A 26,884-nucleotide genomic window follows, 5' to 3' on the forward strand; every position below is an offset into this window, starting at 1 on the left:
CCGGGTTTCCCAGACGGCCTCAGTTGTGGACTCTGTGGACGGCCTCAGGCCTGGCAGCCGCCAAAACCAAAACCCTCCTGGAAACCCACTGCATCGCTCGGTGGGACCTACCTGGTTGGGGGGGGTCGAGGGGCACAGGTGCTGACGGGATGGACCTACCCGGTGGGGAGCCGAGCCACACGTGCCCATTGGGACAGACCCACCCAGTGGGGAGTTGAGGAGCACACGCGCTGTCGGGACGGACCCACCCGGTGGGGAGCCAAGCAGCACAGGTGCCCTCAGGATGGACCCATCCAGTGGGGAGTTGAGGGGCACAAGTGCCATCAGGATGGACCCACCCAGTGGGGAGTTGAGGGGCACAGGTGCCATCGGGATGGACCTACCTGGTGGGGAGCCGAGCCACACGTGCCCGTCGGGACGGACCCACCAGGTGGGGAGCTGAGCGGCACAGGTGCCCTCAGGATGGACCCACCCAGTGGGGAGTTGAGGGGCACAAGTGCTGTCAGGATGGACCCACCCGGTGGGGAGCCAAGCGGCACACTTGCCGTGGGGATGGTGCCGCTTTGGGACGTCACTTGTCTTGGGAACAGTTATCTTTTTCACAAGGTCAAAGTAAACAACCTGCAGTCCTGGCAAACGGTAGTCTAGGACCTGTCAGGTTGGAAACTGACAACCAGACTCATGGTCCTTCCTCACTCCACACAGAAACCAGCATTCTAAAGGAGCTCGGTTGTTCTACGTTCTGCTGAGGGGCCCTGACTTAGAACAAAAACAAGCTAACAAGAGAAGTCATCCATCCATCCCCTTCAGCCCAGTTCATGGCACCCTGGGTGACCCTCAGACTGGGTGTCCGCCAAGCTCACAACGTGGCTTCTTCCCCGAAAGCAGTTCTACAGCTACTTTCATTCTCCCTTTAACGTCTTCCACAGGTGAGTAAGAATAGCTGCACCTCTGCCAAGTATCACAGACAGTTCTTAGGCTAGTCCTGCTCTTTGAAGCTCTGAGCTATCCTTTTAGCCTAACAAAAAGACAAGGTTAAAAAGAGTTTTTTTAAGAAACAATAGTTGGGCCAGGGATGGTGGCTCAGGCCTGTAATCCCAGGACTTTTTGGGAGGCCGAGGCGGGCGGATTCTTTGAGGCCAGGAGTTCAAGATCAGCCTGGCCAAGATGGCAAAATCCCGTCTCTACTAAAAATACAAAAATTAGCCAGGTGCGGTGACACACACCTGTAGTCCCAACTACATTGGGAAGCTGAGGCAGGAGAATCCCTTGAACTCAGGAGGCAGAGGCTACAGTGAACTGAGATCGCACCACTATACTCCAGCCTGGGTGACAGAGCGAGACGCTATCTCAAAAAAAAAGAAACAGCTGGGAGGCTGACGCGGGTTGATTGCCTGAACTCAGGAGGTCGAGACCAGCCTGGGCAACATGGCGAAACCCAGTCTCTACTAAAAATACAAAAATTAGCCAGCGTGGTGACACACCGGCTACTGCAGCTACTCGGGAGGCTGAGACATGACAACTGCTTGAGCCCAGAAGGTGGAAGGCGGAGGTTGCAGTGAGCCGAGACCGTACCATCGCACTACTCCAGCTTGGAAAGAGTGAGACTCTGACAGGCAGGGCAGGGCAGGGCAGGGCAGTTGGGTCAGGCATGGTGGCTTAGGCCTATAATCCCAGCACTCGGGAGGATTGCTTGAGCTCAGGAGTTCGAGACCAGCCTGGGCAACATGGTAAAACCTCGTCTCTACTGAAAATACAAAAAGTAGCTGGGTGTGGTGTGCACGCCTGTAGTTCCAGCTACTTGAGAGGCTGAGATGGGAGGACTGCTAGAACCTGAGGGTTGGAGGCTGCAGTGAGCTATGATCATACCACTGCACTGCAGCCTGGGCAACAGAACAAGACCCTGTCTCTAAAAACAACAAAATCACTAGTTGTGCCTGTTTATTGTCACAAAATATTATTACAAAAGTTTTTCAGCAAACAACTAAATACTGAATTACAATAAATGAGGGAAATATACAATCTTGTACATCATTGAAACCACTGAAAGTTTATTCAAATTTTTGCGCAAAGGATTTATTAGCATCAATGCCATTCATGAAATATTTCTCATTACTACAATACTGAAGGAAGGAAAAATATTAGTTCAGCACGTATTTTAATGTTGCAAAGGAATGACAACTCAGCAAGCTTTAGAAAACAGCAGAGATGGGGTCATAACAGAAGCAATGAAGACTCCTGGATTTACCCACGGACACCCTACGGCCAGCGGCTTGGTCTCTCCCAGAATCCGTTTACAGACTTGCTCAGCCTGTGGCAGAGCCCAGGGATCATGCAGGAAGAAGCGGGAATATGCTTGATTTTGGAATTGGTCATTTTAAGATGCTTTTAGTAAGATGGTTTCACATATACGCCCAAGTCTGGCCAACCAAGAAGCATCCATGTAGACAGCTCAGAGACACTCCCGTACGGGAGAGCAGGGAGAAGCGGCGGGAAGGTGCCCTACGAGCAGCTCAGAGACACTCCGGTACAGGAGAGCAGGGAAGAGCGGCGGGAAGGTGCCCTACGAGCAGCTCAGAGACACGCAGCTCAGAGACACTTGGGTACAGGAGAGCAGGGAAGAGCGGCGGGAAGGTGCCCTACGAGCAGCTCAGAGACACTCCGGTACAGGAGAGCAGGGAGGAGTGGCGGGAAGGTGCCCTACGAGCAGCAGTGCCCAGGAGCACCGGCCACCTCCCTGCGCACCAGACACCCTCTCCCGCCCCACGGGAGATCACTTAGTTTCTCCACCTTGCAGCGGCAGTGGGGCTCAGAGTCACCCACACTCCACACAGCCCTCTGTTCACACCCTGCCTCCAGTGCGGCTCCCTCCACCTACAAACCCCCACAAAGTGGTCAACGCTGGGATGACAAAACCTTTCCTCTCAGGTGTTATATACTTTGCAAGGCTTGGAAATAAACTGCTGCGCTGGTCTAAAGCTACTCCGGCCACGTGAAGAAACAAGAATGTGCCCTGAAGAGGACTGTGGAGAAACCTCTGAGGCCCCTTCCAGAGCAAGGCCCACTCACTTGACCAGATTCCTCATGATGTTCAGGGAGGACCCTCTGTACCCCGATCCAAAATGATTCCAGTGGTTCAGGTAGTGAAAGAGCTGATACAACTGAAGGCGCTTCTCGAATCCTGGGGCCTTGGGGATTTTGCCGTGGTAGGCGGAGTAAAAGGAGCTGCTAAAGCCCCCAAACATGCCAGCTATTGCCAGCTCATATTCCGAGTGGCCATAGAAAGAAGCTGGGTCAAAAATGACCGGCCCAGAGGAATCCTCTGCTACGTTTCCGCCCCAGAGATCCCCGTGGAGTAAGGCTGGGATGATCTGCAGGTCACGGAACAGGTCAGGGATCTTTAACTGCAGGGAGGAAAATGGAGCCTCAGCAAATTGATCAAAGCATGCACGAGGAGTGCCCATGTTTCCCTAAGCACCACTCCAGGTGCCTGCCCCCAGCCCAGGCAGCAGCGGATAGGACACCGCCAGGCACCCGCTTCCCATCCAGAACCAGACTCAGAGGTGGCCTCACCTGCCCTGGCACCTCCCCGAGCTCACGCAAGAGGGGCGTGTGGCAGGTGCTGGGCGTGCAGTGAGGCCCCGCTCACCTGCAGAGCAGACCAAAGCTGGAGGGCCTCCCTGTCCCCAGACTCCTTCTCCACCATGTCCATCTGGGGCTGAATGCGCTGCCGGGCATAGAACACAACCCAGTCCTCCTGCCAGTCATTCACCTGCACAGTAACAGCAAAGGCAAAAGCAGAGTTCACTGGAAAATGCCAGAAGTGAGGGAGAGCTCAGCTACCCACAAGGATCTGAAAGCGGAGAGGGCTGCAGGGGCGGCACATGGAAGGGGTGGCAGTCACAGGAGGCTGAGGGGGGAACCACATCCCGGGGGGAACTGGAGTCTCATGGACATGCTGAGACCTCAGATCCTATCCCAGGAGCAGTGGGCAGCATGGAGATGCTTCAGGATCCGCTCTGTAGCCTTCCAAGAATGAAGAGGCTTCTAGAACATTTTCTTTCTTTCTTTTTTTTTTTTTTGAGATGGAGTTTCGCTCTCATCACCCAGGCTGGAGTGCAGGGGCGCGATCTCGGCTCACTGCAACCTCTGCCTCCTGGGTTCAAGCGATTCTCCTGCCTCAGCCTCCCAAGTAGCTGGGATTACAGGCGCCTGCCACCACGCCCGGCTAATTTTTTTGTATTTTTAGTAGAGACAGGGTTTCGCCATGTTGGTCAGGCTGGTCTCAAACTCTTGACCTCAGGTGATCCACTCGCCTCAGCCTCCCAAAGTGCTGGGATTACGGGCGTGGGCCGCCGCACCCGACCCTACTCCTGCTTTCTTTTTTTTTTTTTTTTTTTTTTTTTGAGACGGAGTCTCGCTGTGTCTCCCAGGCTGGAGTGCAGTGGCGTGATCTCGGCTCACTGCAAGCTCCGCCTCCCGGGTTCACGCCATTCTCCCGCCTCAGCCTCCCAAGTAGCTGAGACTACAGGCGCCCGCCACCACGCCCGGCTAGTTTTTTGTATTTTTAGTAGAGACGGGGTTTCACCATGTTAGCCAGGATAGGTCCTGCTTTCTTTATGTTGTTTTGTAGCAGCTGACCACAGTTCATCAGATGATGCACCAGAACCTCACCCAGCGGTCCTCTGGATTTTCCTTATCATAGTACCAAGAGTGGTGCAGCAAATAGCCTTGTGTCTGTGCCATTTTGCATACATGTCAATATGCCTGTAGAATAAACCCTGAAGGATAATTACTGGGTCAGAGCATAAGTCCATTTAAAATTTTGAAAGAGGGGCCAGGTGAAGTGGCTCATGCCTGTAATCCCAGCGCTTTGGGAGGCCAAGGCGGGCAGATCGCTTGAGGTCAGGAGTTGGAGACCAGCCTGGCCAACACGGTGAAACCTCCTCTGTACTAAAAATACAAAAATTGGCCGGGCGCGGTGGCTCAAGCCTGTAATCCCAGCACTTTGGGAGGCCGAGACGGGCGGATCACGAGGTCAGCAGATCGAGACCATCCTGGCTAACACGGTGAAACCCCGTCTCCACTACAAAATACAAAAAAAACTAGCCGGGCGAGGTGGCGGGCGCCTGTAGTCCCAGCTACTCGGGAGGCTGAGGCAGGAGAATGGCGTGAACCCGGGAGGCGGAGCTTGCAGTGAGCTGAGATCCGGCCACTGCACTCCAGCCTGGGCGACAGAGCGAGACTCCGTCTCAAAAAAAATAAATAAATAAATAAATAAATAAAAATTAAAAAAAATAAAAATAAAAATAAAAATACAAAAATTAGCCGGATGTGGTGGCGGGCACCTGTAATCCCAGCTACACAGGAGGCTGAGGCAGAAGAACTGATTGAACCTGGAAGCTGGAGGTTGCAGCGAGCCAAGATTGCACCACCACACTCTAGCCTAGGTGACGGAGAGACTCCATTTCAAAAAATAAATTAATAAATTTTTTTTAAAAATTTGAGGCCGGGCGCGGTGGCTCAAGCCTGTAATTCCAGCACTTTGGGAGGCCGAGACGGGCGGATCACGAGGTCAGGAGATCAAGACCATCCTGGTTAACATGGAGAAATCCCGTCTCTACTAAAAAATACAAAAAACTAGCCGGGCGCGGTGGCGGGCGCCTGTAGTCCCAGCTACTCGGGAGGCTGAGGCAGGAGAATGGCGTAAACCCGGGGGGCGGAGCTTGCAGTGAGCTGAGATCCGGCCACTGCACTCCAGCCTGGGCGACAGAGTGAGACTCCGTCTCAAAAAAAAAAAAATTTGAAAGGGGGACGGGAGTGGTGGCCAATATCTGTAATCCCAGCACTTTGCATGGCTGAGGTGGGAGGATCACTTGAGGTCAGGAGTTTGAGACCAGCCTGGGCAACATAGTGAGACCCCTGTCTCTACAAAAAAATTAAAAATTAGCCAAGTGTGGTGGTGCATGCCTGTAATCCCAGCGACATGGGAGGTTGGAGCAGAGGATGGCTTAAGCCCAGAAAGTTTGAGGCTGCAGTGAGCTATGATCGTACCACTGCACTCCAGCCTGGGCAACAGAGTGAGACTCTATCTTTTAAAATTAAAATTAAAACTAAATTTAAAATTTTTTTGATAGGCGTCACCAAGTTCCTCTCCATAAAGATCGTTGCCCCAAGTCACACTCGCGTCACAGGGTGCCATGGTGCCTGCTCCCTCGTGCTCTGGCTGGCACACATGCAGCACACTTTTTGGTCTTTACAGGTTCAATATGTAACAAAAGATATCTCACTGTACTACTTTTTACTTTTTATTTTCTTCTTTTTCTTTTTTGAGATGAAGTTTCACTCCTGTCACCCAGGCTGGAGTGCAGTGGTGTGATTTTAGCTCACCGCAATCTCCGTCTCCCAGGTTCAAGCAATTCTCCTGCCTCGGCCTCCTGAGTAGCTGGGATTACAGGCGTGAGCCACCACGCCTGGCTAATTTTTTTGTATTTTTAGGAGAGACGGGGTTTGCCATGTTGGTCAAGCTGGTCTCAAACTCCTGACTTCAGGTGATCTGCCCGCCTTAGCCTCCCAGTGCTGGGATTACAGGCATAAGCCACCGTGCCCGGCCCAGAACATTTTCTTTCTTTCTTCATTTTTGTGAGACAAGGTCTTACTCCATTACCTAAGCTGGAGTGCAGTGGCACGATCTCAGCTCACTGCAGCCTGAACTTCCAGGCTTAAGCAAAATCCTCCCACCTCAGCCTTCCAAGTGGCTAGAACTACAGGCACGCACCACCACACCCGGCTAATTTTTTGGTATTTTTACTAGAGAGGGGGTTTCGCCATGTTGGCCAGGCTGGTCTGGAGCTCCTGGGCTCAAGCAATCCTCCCACCTCAGCCTCCCAAAGTGCTGGAATTACAGGCAAGAGCCACCAGGGCTTTTTTATATTTAAAAAAAAAATTTGTTTTTTTTTCTGCTAAAGCAACTGGCTAACATTTCCTCTTAATTTCCACTCACACTGGAGTACCGAGGCCAGAGCTGGCTGACCTGCCCCGAACCCGTGGGTCACTTCTGACATCTGTCCAGACAGCCCCTCCCCATACAGTGGTGACGGGAAAAGTCACATGGAGCCCCGTTAAGAAGGACCCTGAGAGAGGACATCCAGGACATAGGTGCTCACCACCCAGGAGGGAAGGGAGACAGACACACAAGACTGGAGTAGCACAGGATGCCAACATCATGCATCACACAGTCATGCGCACACACGTGTGCACACATACACATATGCACACACGTGTGCACATATGCACATACATGCATGCGCACACACAGACATGCACGCATACACATATGCACACACACACGTGCACACACATAGTGTGAGTACAGCCACGAAAGGAAGGGGGCAGAGCTGGCTAAAAATCCCCCAGAGCAGGCAGGACCAGAGAGCACCACTCCCCGCCCCTAAGCAGGTTTCTGGACAACCTTCCCCATTTCAAAGTCTTTCTACTGCCCCCGTGCCCACCAGGAAACCCCGGAAGTTTTCTAGGTTCATCTGTATCCTCCTCCCGAGGATAGGACGGGAGCCCTGTCCACGCCACACGTGCTGGGCATCGGGCAGCACTCCCCGGGCTGAAACGTGGAGGGAAGCAACCATCAAATCATACAACCAAAAGCTAACAAACCCTTGTCATTGCACCCTCTTTGAGAGTTTAGTATACCTAAAACAAAACATTTGTGAAATTCCCTCATTTTTACCCACCTGGAAATCCAGCTCCTAACTTGCTGCTCCTCCTCCGTTTCTTCATGCTTACCTAGCATACTAGGTGGGTCAATCTCACGTCAACCTCTCAAACACCAGCAAAGAAAAAACGGTGCAAATACTTTTACTAAAGCTCACAAAAAAAGGAAGGGGGTGTGTTCCCCCGACCCTTGTGTCCGAACTGCTGACCTGATTGTGAAATAGAGGCGAACGCTGTGCACTCACCTGGGGGAGGTATCCACAGCACGTCACCACGTCAAACCCAAACTGGTCCACAAAAGGCCGTTCCTCCTGCCCACCTCCTCTCCCTTGCAAGCAAAAGAAAAAAAAGAAAGAAAATTAGTTCCAAGGGATCCCAGCGCCCACTCTCTAAACTGAGTCACCTTCAGACACGACCTCAGTGAGCACCTACCAGCTTATGCCCCTGCCAGAGACAAACAGGGCCTGGGTCTCCACCAGCTCACCGAACACCCCGAACAGAGCCTGCTCCAGCAGACGTCAGCATCAAAGACACCAGCTGCTCCCAAGCAGCAGCACCAGAGGACACGCACAGGACAGGGAGCCTGCGGGCACCTCTCAGGGGACCTGTCTCGCATCCCAACAGGACACGCAGGGGTGTGGGGGAGGACCACACTGTGACAGGAGAAAAAGAGTAGGATGTTCTTAAAGAGGAAAAAGACACTTTGGGAGGCCGAGGTGGGTGGATCACCAGAGGTCAACAGTTTGAGACCGGCCTGCCCAACATGGTGAAACACCGTCTCTACTGAAAATAGAAAAATTAGCCAGGCGTGGTGGCAGGCAGCTATAATCCCAGCCACTAGGGAGGCTAAGGCAGGAGAATCGCTTGAACCCAGGAGGCGGAGGTTGCGGTGACCCGAGGTCACGCTAATGCACTCCAGTCTGGGGAACAACAGCAAAACTCTGTTTCAAAAAAAATAAATAAATAAAAAATAAAAAATAAAGAGGAAAAAGAATCTGCCCCCAATCGATCAGAAAGGATGGCTCTCAGTGGCAAACCTGGTGCCATGTATGTCAAATAAACTACTGTGCTTTGAAATAATCTCATGCAGGGCGCAGTGGCTTGTGCCTGTAATCCCAGCACTTTGGGAGGCTGAGGTGGTCGGATCACCTGAGGTCAGGAGTTCGAGACCAGCCTGGCCAACATGGTGAAATTCCATCTCTACTAAAAACACAAAAATTAGCTGGACGTGGTGACAGGCGCCTGTAATCCCAGCTACTTGAGAGGCTGAGGGAAGAAAATCGCTTGAACCCAGGAGGCAGAGGTTGCGGTGAGCGAGATTGTGCCACTGCACTCCAGCCTGGGGAAAAGAGCGAAACTCCATCTCATAAAAAAAAAAGAAAAAAAAAGAAAGAAAAAGAAAAGAAATAAGCTCACTCCTCTGCAGTCTCCCTAACTCAAGAAAAATCCCAATGGACTACACTCCGTAAGACTGGAGGAAGGGGCAGGACAGGCAACCTGGGGGGCCTCTCAGTGGATCCTCACCACACAGGCAGCCTGGGGGGACCCGTTATGGACCCTCACAGAACAGACTGTCTAACAGCACATCTCGTACAGCAGACCCTTGGTGATCTGTTCCGATCGTCAGCTAATCTGCCCACATTTACCACGTGGGCTGTGCACAGATTCCAAATGTCAGCAGATTACAATACCAGAAAATTCCCTCAATCCTGACAGCGCGTTACGCTCTAGAAAGGTCAGACACGATGGCTGTAATTCTGAGCCTCAAGTATGACTGTTTTACAGGAACAGACCCTGTGGTCCAAGCTCTGGCTTTTTATAGAAAGCCAGAGAGCCTCTGCTTACACTCTTCCCGGGAACGAGAGGTAAAAGCAACTGTAACACGAGGCGCATCTCGCGTCCAGCAAACGTTTTGTCTTTCAAATGCATTTAGGACACAACAGACACATCACATTCCCCGTGTTCAGTGCACTGTGAGATGCGGCTCAAGGCTGACGTTCCCTTGCTCTGGCATCAGCCCACGTCCGACCCTCCCATGGCTGCTGCACGGCCCCACCTGAGCCCACCCTGGCTGAACGTCCTCCTCTAGGCAGAAGCACCCACGGCCCGCGCAGTGCCATACCCACTGTGCCCGCCTCTTTCAGGAGCGTCTCTCCATGCTTCTTGTTCTCAAGGTGTAAATCGGCCAGCTGGGCTCCAAGCTTTGCAGCATGACTGTCAAATCAAAAGGCAGCAACTAAACAGACGATACACAGAAAAAGGCAACACACCCACTGCTCAGTCTCAGGACACACAGAGAGGGTTTTTCTTTTCGAGACGGAGTCTCACTCTGTTGCCCAGGCTGGAGCACAGTGGCGTGATCTCGGCTGACCGCAAGCTCCACCTCCCAGGTTCAAGCGATTCTCCTGCCTCAGCCTCCTGAGTAGCTGGGATTACAGGCGCCTGCCACCACGCCTGGCTAATTTTTTGTATTTTTAGTAGAGGCGGGGTTTCACTGTGTTGGCCAGGCTGGTCTCAAACTCTGACCTCAAGTCATCCGCCCACCTTGGCCTCCCAAAGTGCTGGGATTACAGGTGTGAGCCACCGTGTCCAGCTAGTAGGTCGGACATTTTGAGGACCGAAAGTCGGTTCTGGTGAAGCAAGAGGGGGATAAAGGTGTTGATTATTTGACGATCTTTCCCAGCCTCGTCCGAGTTTGCAATGGGGTTTTTTTTTTCCTCTCTTTTTTGAGACTGAGTCTCGCTCTATTGCCCAGGCTAGAGTGCAGTGGTGCGATCTCAGCTCACTGCAACCTCTGCCTCCTGGGTTCAAGTGATTCTCCTGCCTCAGCCTCCTGAGTAGCTGGAATTAGAGGCGCCTGCCACCATGCCCAGCTAATTTTTGTACTTTTGGTAGAGATGGGGTTTCACCATGTTGGCCAGGCTGGTCTCAAACTCCTGACCTCAAGTGATTCACCCGCCTCAGCCTCCCGAAGTGTTGGGATTCCAGGCATGAGCCACCATGCCCGGCCTGCAGCAAGGCCTTTGGTCAGTATCTCACTCTGGGAGATTCCTCTTGCTTCCGCCCCTGGTTGCAGAGAGTGCCTGCCGTTCATTCTGCAGAACTCATGATATGTGGAATCACGGGCTCTATGCATCACACTCCTTAAAATGATGCCCCCAGTACAAGCTTCAGTCATCAGAGAAACCACTCGGTGGAAAAGAAAGTCAGCTGGGGCTGGTGTGAAGGCACACCTGCTCAGGTAACAAAGCCGGCCTGGGGCTGGTGTGGAGACGCACCTGCTCAGGTAACAAAGCCGGCCTGGGGCTGGTATGGAGATGCACCTGCTCAGGTAATAAAGCCAGCCGAGGGGTGCTGTGGAGACGCACCTGCTCAGATGCCTCATGTCCACATGCTCCATCACCAGCACGCTCCCACCGCCTGGGGCATCCAGAACCTTGATGGGCTTGGGCACTCTCACTGTGTTTGTTTTCAGGATGGCAGTTAAACTTGCCATCTCACCTTCAAACATTCTTCTGGCCTGTCAGAAAAATACGAGAGGAAGTGGAAACGGGGGGAGGCAAGGTTACTTCCGGGAAGGTTCTGTAGATACGTTTTCCTCTGGCATCACAACTTCAAACCAAGACCACCCTGACAGGATTCCATATACATGGACAGTGTTTTCCAAGGCACTTGCCAACAGGGTAGGCTACAGGTTCAGAGGCTGGACTGGAAAACGAGGACTTCAGCTTGCCAGTGTTGGACTATATTTGTGTGCTATGGCTGAATCGGGAGGTTCTCTGGGGAGAGGAAAGTCAAAGGCACTAAGATCCGGCAACAGCGGGACTTCGAACGTGGGTTACCTGTCGGTGTCCTCAGACAACACCTCAACTGCAGTCCTGTTCCACCTACAGGACACAGACTCACACAGCCTCTCAGCTGCAGGCGGCACCCTGACTGCCTATGCCAGTGACCTGGGGTCACTTTTCACCTGCATAGACCACCAAGTTCTATGCCACCTCCTACCTAGCACTGGAAGCCACCTCATCTTGAGATGCCGTTTCCATCCGAATCCCCAGGACCACAGTGACTCCTCCCTTCGGTCCCCCTGCTCACCACACAGCAGTGATCCCTGCAGAAGAGGTCAGAGCCAGCGGCCTTTCCTTTCCTCCTGCTACACACACCACTGCCCTGCCCCCTCTCCTATCCTCACCTGGGGCTCCACTCTTACACACACACAGACACACAATGCACACACACAACACACATACAATGTACACACAGACGGACACACAACATACACACAGACACACACACTCTTCTCATGCTCCTGACTTCCAGCTGTCTCAGCCTTCTTTCAGTTCTTCAGAGTCCCCACCTCCTCAGCCTCGGTGCCCCACCATGGCTGCCATGTCACCGCTGCTTGGAACACTCTTTTTTTTTGAGATGGAGTCTCGTTCTGTCACACAGCAGGCTGGAGTGCAATGGCGCAATCTCGGCTCACTGCAACCTCCACCTCCCGCGTTCAAGTGATTCTCCCGCCTCAGCCTCCGGAGTACCTGGGATTATAGGTGCGCGCCACCATGCCTGGCTAATTTTTGTATTTTTGTTGTGGTGGTTTTGTTTTTTTGTTTGTTTTTTGAGACGGAGTTTCACTCTTGTTGCCCAGGCTGGAGTACAATGGCACAATCTCGACTCACTGCAACCTCCGCCTCCCAGGTTCAAGCGATTCTCCTGCCTTCACCTTCCCAAGTAGCTGGGATTACAGGGGTGCGCCACCACACCCGGCCTAAATTTGTATTCTTAGTAGAGACGGGGTTTCACCATGTTGGCCAGACTGTTCTTGAACTCCCAACCTCAGGTGATCTGCCCTCCTCGGCCTCCCAAAGTTCTGGGATTACAGGTGTGAGCCACCGTGCCCAGCCCTTTTTTGTTTTGTTTTGAGACAGAGTCTCACTCTGTTACCCAGGCTGGAGTGCAATGGCACAATCTCAGCTCACTGCAACCTCTACCTCCCGGGTTAAAGCAATTCTCATACCTCAACCTCGCGAGTAGCTGGGATTATAGGCATATGCCATCACACCCAGCTAATTTTTGTATTTTTAGTAGAGATAGTGGTTCACCATGTTGCCCAGGCTGGTCTCGAACTCCTGATCTCAGGTGATCTGCTCACCTCGGCCTCCCAAAGTGCTGGAATTACAGGCCACCGTGAGCCACTGTGCCTGACCTCCTCTTGATTATTCTTGTCTGTCCCTCGCATCCTTGTGTAATTGGTTTTCTCCCATCCTCCTCCCTTATGTTAATCTTTTGTACTACTGCACCCCAGCGGATGCTTAACTGTACCTTGGGTCTACTCTGGAGATCAGTGTTCTCGGCTTTAGTAAGAAACTTAGGGCTACATCCAGGTGGATATTTCTGTGGCGGAGCCTTGGCATCTAGCTGGTTCACAGACCCTCCTTCCCCTCTCTCTGCATTTTGCTTTCAGTATTACCCCTTATTTTCTCCTCAAGTAGTTACTCTAGTAAAAGTACAGCTAGGATCCAATTCTCCCTTTATTTTAGAAAGACAATGTTTTGAAAATTCTGCTTACACAGTGCTTATCTTCTTTCTCAGTAACCTTCTCTCTCTTAAGGAGTGATAATATTTATAAAGTGTTTAGAATGGACTGTGGGTTGGGTGAGGTGGCTCCACACCTGTAATCCCAGCACTTTGGGAGGCCGAGGCAGACGAGTTGCTTGAGGCCAAGAATTTGGGATCAGCCTGGGCAACATAGTGAGACCCTGTGTCTACAAAAAATGTAAAAATTAGCCAGGCCTGGGCTGGGCGCAGTGGCTCACGCCTGTAATCCCAGCACTTTGGGAGGCCGAGGCGGGTGGATCACCTGAGGTCAGAAGTTCAAGACCAGCCTGGTCAACATGGTGAAACCCCGTCTCTACTAAAAATACAAAAATTAGCTAGGTACACACCTGTAGTCCCAGATACTCAGGAGGCTGAGGCAGGAAAATCACTTGAACCAGGGAGGTGAGGTTGAGAGACTGCACCATTGTACTCCAGCCTGGGCAACAGGGCAAGACTCTGTCTCAAAAAAAAAAAAAAAAAAAAAAAAAAGCCACGTACAAGATGACCCGTAGCTGATCTCTCTAGAACAAAGGTTTCAAGGGGAGTCTTGAGAGAACACCCGTGTTCCAGAATAAGATGATCCCACATCATGGAAAGTGGGATTCAGTCCTGGGAATTAAACGTAAATAACTGGGACAATGATTTTTTTTGTTTTGAGACGGAGTCTCGCTCTGTTGCCCAGGCTGGAGTGCAGTGGTGCAATCTCGGCTCACTGCAACCTTTGCCTCCTGGGTTCAAGCGATTCTCCTGCCTCAGCCTCCCGAGTAGCTGAGATTACAGGTGCCCGCTACCACGCCAGGCTAATTTTTGTACTTTTAGTACAGACGGGGTTTCACCATGTCGGCCAGGCTGGTCTCGAACTCCTGACCTCGTGATCCACCCACCTCGGTCTCCCAAAGTGCTGGGATTCCAGGCGTAAGCCACGGCGCCCGGCCAGAGAACGAATCTAACAGAAGGACAGAGCCTGCCAGGGCGTGGTGAGGAGCAGCAGCTGGCCTGGGGGCAGCACCTTCGCCCCGTTTCACAACGCACTGGCCGAGGCCCACGGGGGACGGGCACCTCCAGAGCCACGTAAGCTGAGGACTTAACCAGCTTCACCGGCTAGAACGACCCCACTTAACCAGCACCGCAGGGCACGAACCCCGGGAGCAAGACTGCAGCGGCCAGACCCGCCCCATTGCCCGAGGCGCCCCCGAAAGTTCACGGAGAACAGGTGGCGTGGGGCGGCCGCGGTTCCTGCTCCGGACAGTTCCCCGCAGGTGCAAACTCGTCCGGACGCCCCGGACGCTTCCGCCGTCCCCGTTCACCGTTCACCGCTCGCCCCGCGCAAAGGGTTCTCCCCAAGCGGCGGCGGCGGCAGGTCCGCGAGAGCCAGCCCCGGCCTCCGGCGGGAGAAGCCCAGGCCGCGCCCCGCGCCGAGGCCCGCGACCCTCCCCGGGACGGAGACCGGTCCCCCGGCCCGCCCGACCCGCGGCCTGACCTCCGCCTTGGGGTTCACTTTCACGAACACTCGTCCTCGGTCCGTGTCGTAGCTCCGGCCCTGGCTGATGCACCCGCCCCCCGTGTGGCCCGTGGCCCTGACGGAGCCGCAGCCCAGCTCGCGCCTCAGCAGCTCCTCCATGTTCCCGCCGCGGCCGCGGACCCGCCCCGGGCCTGACAGAGACGCGGGAGACGGCGGCCGAGCAGGCAGACGTGAGACCGCGCGGGGACTGGGCGGGGACGGGTGGGGGCGGGGCCCGGCCGCAGAAATGAGCGCTAGGATTGGGTGAAAAGCGAGAGGGGCGGGGCCTGGCGGCAGAGACGAGCACAGGGATTGGGTGGCGGGAAGGGGCGGGGCGTGGCCGCAGAGTTGAGCGCTGGGATTGAGGGCGGGAAGGGGAGGGGCCGGGAGGCAGGTAGGCGCGGGGGATTGGGTGGGGGTGAGATGACGTCAGGGGGCGGGGCCTGGCCGACCCGGGGGTCCGCTCAGCCTGTCCCGCCAACCCCGACCCCGACGGTTTGGGTTCAACCCTCCTGCACAAAACAAGTGGAAGTGCTGATGGAAATAGTTAAAATAATATTTTCCAAAGAGCTGACCCAATAGCAAGGGACGTCAGCCCAAGGTGTGGGTACCGGGAGCCGAGAATGTTAAGACTCTGCTTTTCCCCGGGCGTTTGCTGAACCCGAGAACAGGGAGTGGCGGGCGCGCTCGGGGTGCAGGTGCAGTGGAGACACCTGCGCTAGACCTGGGCCCCGAGGCTGACAGCTAACGGTAGCCCTGCTGTTGCGGCCAGTGTCAGGCGTCAGCTGGGCTGGCCAGGAATTCCCAGACACCTGGCAAGGCAGGATTCGGGGTGGGTCGTGCGGAGGGCCTCGGCTTCCCCGCTTCCGAGGCCTTCCGACCTGGGCTGAGCCCGGCTACCCGAGTCCCGGGGTCTCCCGCTCACAGACTTCTCGGCCTCCGTCATTGCAAACGCCGGCTCCCCCCGTCCGTCTCCTGGATCTATGTCTCCATCCTACTGGTTCCGTCTCTTTGGAGAACCCTGACACAGCTCTCAACACAAGGATGAACTAACTGCAAGAAGGCCTGAAGACGAACTCTGCCAGGAGACGAAGAGGTTTCAGCCTTCAGCAAAGGATGGTTCATAGAAACCGTTCCCATAGTCGGCCCTTGCATGGATTACAACCCTAATTAATATTACCTACGGTAAACAAAAAATTCAAGTATAGATTTTAGTCTAAAGCAAATAGGAAATCTCGCTTACCCGGACATTGGGAGAAGCAAACACAAATCCTCTCCTGAGGCCAGGTGCGGTGGCTCACGCCTGTAATCCCAGCACTTTGGGAGGCCAAGGCAGGTGGATCACTTTATAATTATTTATTAAATGGTATGTATGTGTGTGTTCACGCACTTCTCTGTGTGTATACTGCATTTCACAATTTTAAAAAGCAAAAAAGATTAGCCGGGCGTGGTGGTGGGCTCCTGTAATCCCAGCTACTTGGGAGGCTGAGTCAGGAGAATCGCTTGAACCCGGGAGGCGGAGGTTGCAGTGAGCCGAGATGGTGCCATTGCTCCCCAGACTGGGTGACAAGAACAAAACTCCATCTCAAAAAAAAAAAAAAAAAGAACAAATGAAAATCTACAAATGGTAATAGATAAACCAAGGAACACTTTAGAGAAGAATGAGAGAATTAAAAGGTACTCTAAAGGCCGTGGAGTGTGTGAACCACTCCCTGTATGCTTCTCCTCTCAGCCAGGGCCTGTGGATGTCCCTGTTTTTATCTATGGCCTTGACGGTTTGGACATTTTTTTTTTTTTTTTTTTTTGAGACGGAGTATCGCTGTGTCGCCCAGGCTGGGGTGCAGTGGCGCGATCTCGGCTCACTGCAAGCTCCGCCTCCCGGGTTCACGCCATTCTCCTGCCTCAGCCTCCCAAGTAGCTGGGACTACAGGCGCCCGCCACCACGCCCGGCTAGTTTTTTGTATTTTTAGTAGAGACGGGGTTTCACCATATTAGCCAGGATGGTCTCGATCTCCTGACCTTGTGATCCACCCGTCTCGGCCTCCCAAAGTGCTGGGATTACAGGCTTGAGCCACCGCGTCCGGCCCCGTTTGGACATTTTAACTCCATGCCAAGAACATGAACATTTTCATCAGAACTATGCAACCATTACGTTTTTGTTGAGAACTTTTTTTTTTTTTTTTTTTTTTTTTTTTTTTTGGTGATGGAGTCTCACACCCTGTCGCCCAGGCTGGAGGGCAGTGGTGCTATGTCAGCTCACTGCAACCTCTGCCTCCCAAGTTCAAGCGATTCTCCTGCCTCAGCCTCCAGAGTAGCTGGGATTACAGGCGCACACCACTATACCCGGCTCATTTTTGTATTTTTGGTAGAGATGGAGTTTCGCCATGTTGGCCAGGCTGGTCTTGAACTCCTGACCTCAGGTGATTTGCCTGCCTTGGCCTCCCAAAGTGCTGGGATTACAGGCATGAGCCACCATGCCTGGCCAAAAGTCACTCTTGAAAACACTTTCTCGGCCAGGCACGGTGGTGCCTGGTCCAGCTGCAGCCTCCCAGGGTACCCCCAGTGGCACCAGAAATGGCCTGCTCCACCATGGCCAGGGTGCCTGGCTGTGCAGTGGCCAGACCTCATGATTTCTCGCTCACATACCCCTCGCCACTCCATGCCTGGCAGATCTGAGATTCATACCAGTGCCATGAGCTGAGCACAGCCTGCCAGGCCAAGTGCACAGAACGAGCCCAGTGGTCCTGAGTAAAAACTTGGGCAAAGGTGCGACCAGCCACAGAGGTTTCCAGCTGGCGAAGCGACACCCCGAGGATCCCCTGACATTACCACAGAGCCTGGTGCACAGTGCACTCAGAAAGTGTCTCCCAGCCGGGCGCAGTGGCTCGTGCCTGTAATCCCAGCACTTTGGGAGGCCGAGGCAGGTGGATCACCTGAGGTCAGGAGTTGGAAACCAGCCTGGCTAACATGGTGAAACCCTGTCTCTACTAAAAATACAAAAATCAGCTGGGTGCGGTGGCGTGGGCCTGTAATCCCAGCTACTCGGGAGGCTGAAGCAGGAGAATCACTTGAACCCAGGAGGCGGAGGTTGTGGTCAGCTGAGATCGCACCGCTGCACTCCAAACTGGGTGACAGAGTGAGAATCTGACTCAAAAAAAAAAAACATGGTGTCTACTGTGGCCAGGATGGCCCAGGGCAGTGGAGGAGCTGGTGGCACATTTTCATCTTGTGGCTCCCTGAGATGCCCAGGATATGCTGATGAGTAGGATGAGTTTGGCTACTGTGCTGCAATCATCAAAAATTAAACAAAACTCTGTTGGACTTGGGTAATGCGCACACCCGGGGTGTTGGCGGGTAACGGGCACAGAACTGAGGCTCCACCCAACAGCCAATGTCAACTGATATAACTGGGTAGCTCCTGTGCCGGCAGCTCTAAACACCTCACATGTGCAAGGGGCCGTTCCCACTGGAGACACGGGGAAACTGAGGCCCAGAGGGGGCACTGCTGCCCAAACAACTTGGCAACCTGGCTGGGAGGCGGTGGAGTCAGGATTCCACCTCAGCCAAAGTTCTCACTCCCTCTCACCTCCAAGTACGCAAAATGAAGCTCACAACACTCGCCAGGTGGGATGTGGATTAAAGACATGAACGGACAGAAACAAGTGTTCCCAGGAGGGGGTTGGCCCTAACTAGGGGGCGTAGCTGAGCCTGCTGGAGCCTTTCTGTCCTCCACGTGGCTCCTGTCAGCCTGTGTGGGGTCTGGCCGTCTCAGGGCTGCCCACAGCTGGTGCAGCCTCTGCAGGGGCCTGGGGCATCTCTTCCCACCAGCCTGCAGCATCACCTCCATTCTAAGTGAAGCTGCCGTGGTGCTAGGAAGAGCAGATGGGTCCCCCCGTACCCTGGGGAATGGCTGTGCCTGCTCTGGCTTTGAAAGGTGGTGCCTCTTGAAGGGTCCCCGTTCATCCACCTCCTTCCTGTCCTCCCCTCCTCCAGTGCCCTGCTCCTTCTGGCAGCCCCGCCTCCCCCTCAGCCGCAGCTGCTGACCTCCTCAGGCAAGGGCCTGGGCTGAGACCAGGGAGCAATGCTCCCCCTGCCCTCCTTGAAGCCGGTCCTGCTTGACCCACTCAAAACCCAAGATTCTCCCCACAGCAGGCACTGGTGCTGGGGGAGGCTGCCCGTGCAGGCCGCTGTGGGGGCCGTGACCAGCTTAGGAGCTGCCACGTAGCTCAGAACGGGTTGCCTTTGGCCACCAACAGCTGGAGCACCCGCTCCAATTGAAGCCTGTATGTTTAGCCTGCATCCCTCTCCCTGACAACTGAGGGGTTTTCAAGCTCCCCAGAGCCTGAGTGGGAACCCTGGCGGCTCTGAACTGTAGAGCCAGGCGGGAACGGGGGGCGGGAGGGTCTGCTCGAACTTTCCGGAACAGAAACGATAGAGCACCCATGTGAGCCCAGACCCGTCCCATCTTCTCTACTCGGGTCCGCCTGGTGTGAACCATCGGGGCAGAAACCTGGCAGGAGGTGGGGCAAGAACACAAGGACACAAGCCTTGGAGGCTGCACATTCCAGTGTCCACTGGCATGGGGTGTGTACACCCAGGGTCTGAGCCTTGGAGGCTGCAGAACACCTAGCATGAGGTGTGGACGCCTGGGGTCCAGGACAGGCAGCAGCCACGTAGAGCTGGGCAGGCCCGAGCCGCAGCCTGCCCAGGGATCAGCGCTGCCCTCCCCAGGTACAGGCCAAGAGGAGCTGTGCCCAGCCTTGTGTGAGGCCCTGTCTTCCCCGGCCCCCACCCCTAGCTCCTCTGGCCACGCAGGACACGCCCACCTGGGCTGTGGGAGCCTCATCACCCTGGGGTCTGTGAACACACACCTGAGGGGTCTCCTCGGTCCCTCACACTTCCGATGGGCTCACCCGGGCCCACCCAGACCTCCCCTACCCGTCCAGCAGCTACAGCTCCGGCTGCTGAGGGTGGGGATGAGCAGGTGCAGGTGGGGTGTGCAGAGAGGGATGGGGGCAGCATGGCAGGAGGGCAGAGGTGGAATGGTGGAGCAGAGGGCAGGCATGGGGGCAGTGGGTGGGGCGAGTGAAGCCCTGGGTAGGGCAGGTGGAGCAGGGGCCGGGCACAGTGGGCGGGCAGGGGACAGGGGTGGAACACGGGGGCAGGGGTGGGTCATGGGGGCAGTGGGTGGAAAGGGGAGGCAGTGGGGTGGGGCATGGTACAGGAGGCGGGGCATGGGGCAGTGGGTGGGGTCAGGGGTGGTACAGGAGGCGGGGCATGGGGGTCAGTGGGAGGGGTGGGTGGAGCAGGGACCCGGCATGGGGGCAGGAGACGGGGTGGAAAACCAGGGCAGTGGGTGGAGTGAGAGTGGGGGATGCAGCAGGGGGAAGACATGGGGGCACTGGTTGGGTGGGTGGTAAGGGGAGAGGGACCCGGGCAGTGGGTGGGAAGGGTGGTAAGGGGGCAGGGCACGGGGGCAGTGGGCAGGGCAGGTGGTAAGGGGGTGAGGCATGGCGGCAGTGGGTGGGGCAGTGGCAGGGGCTGTGGCAGGAGCCCTATGTGAAAATGGGTTTTGTCTTCAGGGCTCTGGTACATCTGGGCATCCATGAGGTTACAGTTTTGCTTAAAATAGGTTTTCTTTCTTTGTTTCTTTCTTTTTTTTTTTTTTTTTTTTTTGAGACAGAGTCTCTTTTTTTTGAGACAGAGTCTGTCGCTCAGGCTGGAGCGCAGTGGCACAATCTCAGCTCACTGCAAGCTCCGCCCCCGGGTTCAAGCGATTCTCCTGCCTCAGCCTCTGGAGTAGCTGGGATTACAGGCGCCGCCACCATGACTGGCTAATTTTTGTGTTTTTAGTAGAGACGGGGTTTCATCATCTTGGCCAGGCTGGTCTTGAACTCCTGACCTCGGGATCCACCTGCCTCAGCCTCCCAAAGTGCTGGGATTACAGGCGTGAGCCACCGCGCCCGGCCAAAATAGATTTTCTTTCTATAGCAGAAGAGCAACTGGCCCCCTGGCTGTGAATGCTTGGTGAGTCATCAGCAAACGTACATCCAAACTGCTCAGCTGTTCGTTTCTATTTACTTCTTGACAGCAGAGGAGAGAAAAAAGAAGAGTTAGTTCCAATGCTCGAGTGCCCGGCTTTCAGGGAAATATGGTCAGTGTCTTTTTACAGTTCCTCAGTCTATTTTTATCTAGGCATCAGAGAATGAAACTTAAGAAAGAAATACTTTCCAATAGTCTGATGGTATAAAAATGTCGCATTACGTAAAAAAATTCCTCGTGTATTGCCCGGAGGTGGCAGGTGTTCCTCCTCCTCTCCACCTTCCGCAGTGGGGCCCCCCACGCACCACAACCGTGCTCTAGGCCAGAGACCGTCGACTGATGCCGCAAAACACCCACTGCAGGACAAACTGCAGAATGAGTTCTTGCTGCAAAAACACAACCCACGTCTGGCAGCTCCTCAAACCATCGAATGGAGAGCTACCGCGTGATCCAGCAATTCTACTCCTACGTATATGCCCAGGAGAAATTCAAACAGACATCCACGCAGAGGCGCGTATACAGTGTTCACAGCAGCTCAACCTACGGTGGCCAAGAGACGAAGCCGTCCAAGTGTCCGCCGAGGAAAGAATGGATGGACCCCAAGCAGCATTTCCATACGATAATATTATTCAGCCAGGGCCGGATGCGGTGGCTCACGCCTGTCATCCCAGCACTTTGGGAGGCCAAGGCGGGTGGATCATAATGTCAGGAGTTCAAGACCAGCCTGGCCAAGATGATAAAACCCCATCTCTACTAAAAATACAAAAATTAGCCCAGCCTGGTAGCACATTCCTGTCATCCCAGCTACTCAGGAGGCTGAGGCAGGAGAATCACTTGAACTCAGAAGGCAGAGGTTGCAGTGAGCTGAGATCACACCACTGCACTCCAGCCTGAGAGACAGAGCGAGATTTCATCTCAAAAAAGAAAAGAAAGAAAGAAAGAAAGAAAAATTATTACAAAAAATTATTGGGACATGGTGGTACGTGCCTGTAGTCCCAGCTACTTGGGAAGCTGAGGCAGGAGAATCACTTGAACTCTAGAGATGGAGGTTGCAGTGAGCCGAGATTGTGCCACTGCATTCCAGCCTGGGCAACAGAGCGAGACTCCGTCTCAAAAAAAATAAAAGGAGTACTTTTTTTTTGAGACAGTCTTGTTCTGTCTCCCAGGCTGGAGTGCCATGGTGCAATCTCGGCTCACTGCAACCTCTGCCTCCTGGGTTCAAGTGAGTCTCCTGCCTTAGCTTCCCGAGTAGCTGGGATCACAGGCATGCGCCACCACACCCAGCTAATTTTTGTATTTTTAGTAGAGACGGGGTTTCACCATGTTGGCCAGGCTGGGCTTGAACTCCTGACTTCAAGTGATCTGCCCACTGTGGCCTCCCAAAGTGCTGGGATCATTGGCCTGAGCCACTGCACCCAGCCCCAAAACGTAGGTGCTTCTGACACACGCTACAACATGGATGAAACTGGAGGGCGTTATGCTCAGTGAAATAAGCCAGCCACAGAAATACAACACTGTGTCATTCCACTTCTACGAGGGCTCTAGAGTCGTCACAGCTGTAGAGACGGAAGGCAAATGATGTTGCAGGGGTGGGGGAGAACGGACGGAGAGCTGAGGTTCGGCGGGACCGAGGTCTGTTTGGGGAGATAGAGAAGACCTGGAGAGGGAGGGTGGTGACGGCTGCACTGCAGCATGAATGTAGTTAACGACCAAAGTGCCAGAATTACAGACATGAGTCACTTTGGGAGGCCAAGGCAGGTAGATCACTTGAGGTCAGGAGTTCGAGACCAGCCTGGCCAACACAGAAACCTATCTCTCAGGGTTTCTGGGAGGCGAACATGGGTGAACCTCGGGTGTCCTGAGGTGGTCACTGCCCGTCGGCCCCAGGCCAGACGCTTCTGGATCCTCCCTTGCCCCCAGCCCTGCTGTCCCCATGGCCATGCTCTCCACTGCATGCTTGGCCACGGCAGACACCTCGACCCAGTGGAAACAGCAGTCACAGCTGCCCAGGAGATGCTGGCAGGAGCCACCAGGACCGAGGCCAACATTGGGAACGCGCCCTGCAGTGCGGGGACAGGATGAGGCTCTCGGGAGAGAGGCTGCCACATGGAAATAAAATTTCTCTTCAAATGTTGGGAAGGGCAGGACCCCCACTTTGACAATTCTGGGGGCATTTCTGATTGTTGCAGGAGGTGGCGGTGTTGCTGGCATCTAACGTACGGGGGCCAGGACATTGCCCAACACCCCACAGTGCTCAGGGTGCACCCCAGCCAAGAACCCTCGGGCCCAAGCATCGACAGGCTGGGTTGAAAACAACCTCCCTTAGTACTGAGGGCCATCCGAGGGCTCCTGGACCAGAGGCCAAGGGGACAGCCGCACCCACCTCCCCGCCCAGGTTCTATAGGGTGGGCTCCACATTCCACAGCTTGTTCCCACCCTCGGTGGTACCCAGGTACCCCCCACCATGGGCTGTATGATGGACCAAATGTTTGTGTGCCCCCAGATTAATCTACTGAAACTGTACCTGCAAAGTGGTAGTCTTTGAAGATGGGGACTCTGGGCTCCTGCCTTTGGAATCTGCAGCTGCAGACCAGTCCTGCATCCTCACTGTCCCAGATCCACACCTGCAGGGCCTGATGGCCCAGGCAACCAGAATGACGGAGCCACTTCTTCCAGGGTTCCACCGACTCAAGACCAGCTCAGACCCGTCCCTGTCCACAGCGTGCCCTGCCTGGCTCCGGGGGGTCCTGGCTCCGGAGGGTGGGAAGTGGTTCATTAAGAGGCTGCATGGGTCGGGCACGGTGGCTCACATCTTTAATCCCAGCACTTTGGGAGGCTGAGGCGGACGGATCACAAGGTCAGGAGTTGGAGACCATCCTGGCTAACACAGTGAAACCCCGTCTCTACTAAAAAATACAAAAAAAAAAAAAAAAAAAAATTAGCTGGGCATGGTGGCGGGTGCCTGTAGTCCCAGCTACACGGGAGGCTGAGGCAGGAGAATGGCGTGAACCCGGGAGGCGGAGCTTGCAGTGAGCTGAGATCCGGCCACTGCACTCCAGCCTGGGTGACAGAGTGAGACTATGTATGAAAAAAGAAAAAAAAAAAAAAAAAAAAAAAAGGGCTGCACGATGGTGAGCACGAGATGGGAGTGAAGAAGTTTAGGTTGGCCGGGTGCAGTGGCTCACGCCTGTAATCCCAGCACTTTGAGAGGCCGAGGCGGGCGGATCACGAAGTCAGGAGATCAAGACCATCCTGGCTAACATGGTGAAACCCCGTCTCTACTAAAAATACAAATAATTAGCCAGGCGTGGTGGCGGGTGCCTGTAGTCCCAGCTACTTGGGTGGCTGAGGCAGGAGAATGGCGTGAACCTGGGAGGCGGAGCTTGCAGTGAGCGGAGATAGTGCCACTGCACTCCAGCCTGGACGACAGAGTGAGACTCCGTCTCAAAAAAAAAAAAAAAAGAAGTTTAGGTCAGGGATTTGGATTGTCCTGAGGACAGACCACCCACCTGCCTGAGCCCCCCGTTTCCTCCGAGTGCAGGACACAGAGCAGTGCCCCGTGTATGAATGCTGAGGGGAGTGTGGGGACGACAGGCAGGGTGGGGGGAGTGTCCAGGGAGGGGCCAGGTCCGGGGAAAGGCCCGAGGCCGCACATCTCAGCCCTCACTCACCCAGCCTCAGCTGTGTCTGGAAACACGCCGGAAACTCCCCTGGGCATGGTCGTGGTCTCAAGTTGTTAGAACGTCACCACCCTCACATAAATGGGAGCCGAACGCACGTTAGGTTGACCTGGCTCACGAGTGGGGGGCCCAGAAAAGACTCAGGAGCTGGCTGGACACGCCCCTGAAAGCTTTGATTCTGCAGCCGGTGGAAGCAGCAGTGTCACGGAATTGCTAAGTCAGACACCAGGCTGCTGGGTCCACAGAACCAAACACGCTGGGCCAGCAGCGTCACCTTTTCCATTTTCTACAAGTTCACTACAAACCTTTCAGGGCTGCGCGGTCAGCGTGGAGGAGAAGTCAAAGTTCATTCCCGGGAGAGGCCGGGGGCGTTGCTGTGTGGTCGGCCCCACCCTGGAGGCGACAGGTGTGTCTGTGGATGATTCTGATGGGACCAGGGCAGAGGGGCTTCCTGCGGGAGCTGTCGCCCCCCACCCCGGGTGGAGTCCTGAAGGACCCAGGGGTGCTGACCCAGTGAGAAGGGCCACGCACGTGCAAAACGGGGGCCTGGTTTGTTCAAGGTGCTGAAGTGGCATGAAGTATTCCAGAAACACGTCGTCTGGTGTCCTCGGCAAAACAGCTGAGAAGAGCAGACGTGGGCTGTGCCCTCGCATGGGGCAGGAGCAGAAGCCACAACAGGGCCATGAGCTCAGCGCTGCAGGGAGGCACAGCCAGTGTGAGTAGGGGACACGGGCTGCGCCAGACTGCAGTAGAGGTGGGGTGTGAAGAGGTCAGGTGAGGGTTGGGTGGGGGTTGGTTGAGAGGTAGGGTGAGAGGTGGGGGTTGAATGGGGGTCAGGTTTGAGGTGGGGATTGGGTGGGAGTCAGGTGAGACAACGAGGTGGGCCCTCAGGGGTCTCACAGGTGGATGGAGAAGCCACCCAAGCACTCATCCTGGATCTCTTATGTCTCAGCCATGGCCAGCAGCCAACCCTGAACCCTCCCTGCTGTGCCTAAAGGGCGGAGCCAGTGCCCGGGGCCCTCACCGCGGGGAAGACTGGAGACCACAGGGCTGGGAGGCGGACGAGGCGGTGCCCGGGGCCCTCACCGCGGGGAAGACTGGAGACCACAGGGCGTGGGAGGCGGACGAGCCGGTGCCCGGGGCCCTCACCGCGGGGAAGACTGGAGACCACAGGCTGGGAGGCGGACGCAGGCTTCCCCTCTGAGCATTCGGAAGGCATGCGCTGTCTCCCGTTGGGGGTGGGCGCTGGTGCAGCTGTGTTTGGAAAGACCTCTCCCCACTTAGTTCTCAAAGTGGGGTTCCCGGAGCTGTAGCATCAGCACCATCTGTAACCATGTTGGAAATGCAGATTCCTGGGCCCCCAGTGCAGGATGGGAGGCTCTGAGTGTGGCCACCGTGCCCTGCTCCAGCGTGAGAACCACCGGCAGGGGGCTCTTCTTCTGAAAGGAAGAGGGGAATTGAGACTGTGCCAGGGGCAGCGGGTGCAGGGGAGAGCAGAGAGGGGCCTGGCGACGGCCTCTGCCTCGCCCACCAGCCTCGTCCAGCTGGGACCTTCTTGCCTCTGCCCCCGCTGGCCCTCCCGGCTGGAAACTGCGTCATCTGCTGGGGTTTCAGTTCTGTGCGTTCAGAGGACGCACTAAGGTGCAGAGATGCAGGGCCCCGAGTGTGATGAGACCCCCGCTGTGGTTGATTCACCCGAAGGTGGGCACTGGTCCCCACCGGGGAATTCCCTTACATGGGAATTTGGGGATCAGGCCTGAGAGTGAGTGAGGCTGTTCTCTCTCCAAGGGGTGAAACCCTGGGGCCATGTTTTCTCCTGTGAGGAGGGAGCCCCTCTGCAGCGACAGGAAGACAGGCAGGCACCGCGGGAGGAACGAAGGGGGGCCAGCCTCGCCGGCACTGGGTCCCTGGCTCAGCTGCTTCCAGCCCGGCCACACCTGGCCTTCCCCACGGCACAGCCGGTCAGGAGACACTCCACCTATCCTTCCATAAAATCGACTTCTTGCTTAGGCTAGTTCAAGTTGCATTTCCACTGTTTGCACATAGCAGACGGAACTATTTAAAAAATGAAAAACATGTTAGCCTTTAAGCTAAATTTGGAAGAAGAAAAAAGAAAAATGCCCCCTCCCTGTACCCCTTCCATGGGAAAATGCTGAAATAGATATTATGTGAATTACTGAGGCTGGTTTAACTTCCAGCAACAGAAAATCCATCTGGAGGTGGCACCAGGGAGCTGCTCTGTGTCACAGGACAGGAGGTTCGCGGTGGGCCCACGGTGCCCGGATGCTGACGGGGGACTCGGAGTCTGGGTTCCTGTTGGCGAACCCCCAGCAGA

The 26,884-nt window shown here is 55.0% G+C and overlaps 2 protein-coding genes across 3 annotated transcripts in view; both read right to left on the reverse strand.

The window, feature by feature from the left end:
- Positions 1-26,884, reverse strand: part of FN3K (fructosamine 3 kinase) — a 137,341-nt gene that overhangs the window by 23,995 nt on the left and 86,462 nt on the right. The window lies entirely within an intron of this gene.
- FN3KRP (fructosamine 3 kinase related protein) overlaps positions 2,887-26,884 on the reverse strand; it is a 69,264-nt gene continuing 45,266 nt past the window's right edge. The window contains exons 2-7 of one of the 2 annotated variants that reach the window (XM_050763745.1): positions 14,807-14,958; positions 11,097-11,248; positions 9,851-9,942; positions 7,974-8,056; positions 3,650-3,772; positions 2,887-3,404 (exon numbers count right to left, since the gene is read on the reverse strand). In XM_050763745.1, coding sequence (XP_050619702.1) covers positions 3,066-3,404; positions 3,650-3,772; positions 7,974-8,056; positions 9,851-9,942; positions 11,097-11,248; positions 14,807-14,947 — 930 coding nt within the window. In that variant the 5' untranslated portion in view covers positions 14,948-14,958 and the 3' untranslated portion in view covers positions 2,887-3,065. Of the gene's footprint in view, positions 3,405-3,649; positions 3,773-7,973; positions 8,057-9,850; positions 9,943-11,096; positions 11,249-14,806; positions 15,014-26,884 lie in introns of those variants that run through there. The other variant, XM_050763744.1, reaches the window with a different exon arrangement.

The sequence above is a fragment of the Macaca thibetana genome, chromosome 16 (genome assembly GCF_024542745.1).
Source record: "Macaca thibetana thibetana isolate TM-01 chromosome 16, ASM2454274v1, whole genome shotgun sequence".
Classification (NCBI taxonomy): Eukaryota; Metazoa; Chordata; class Mammalia; order Primates; family Cercopithecidae; genus Macaca; species Macaca thibetana.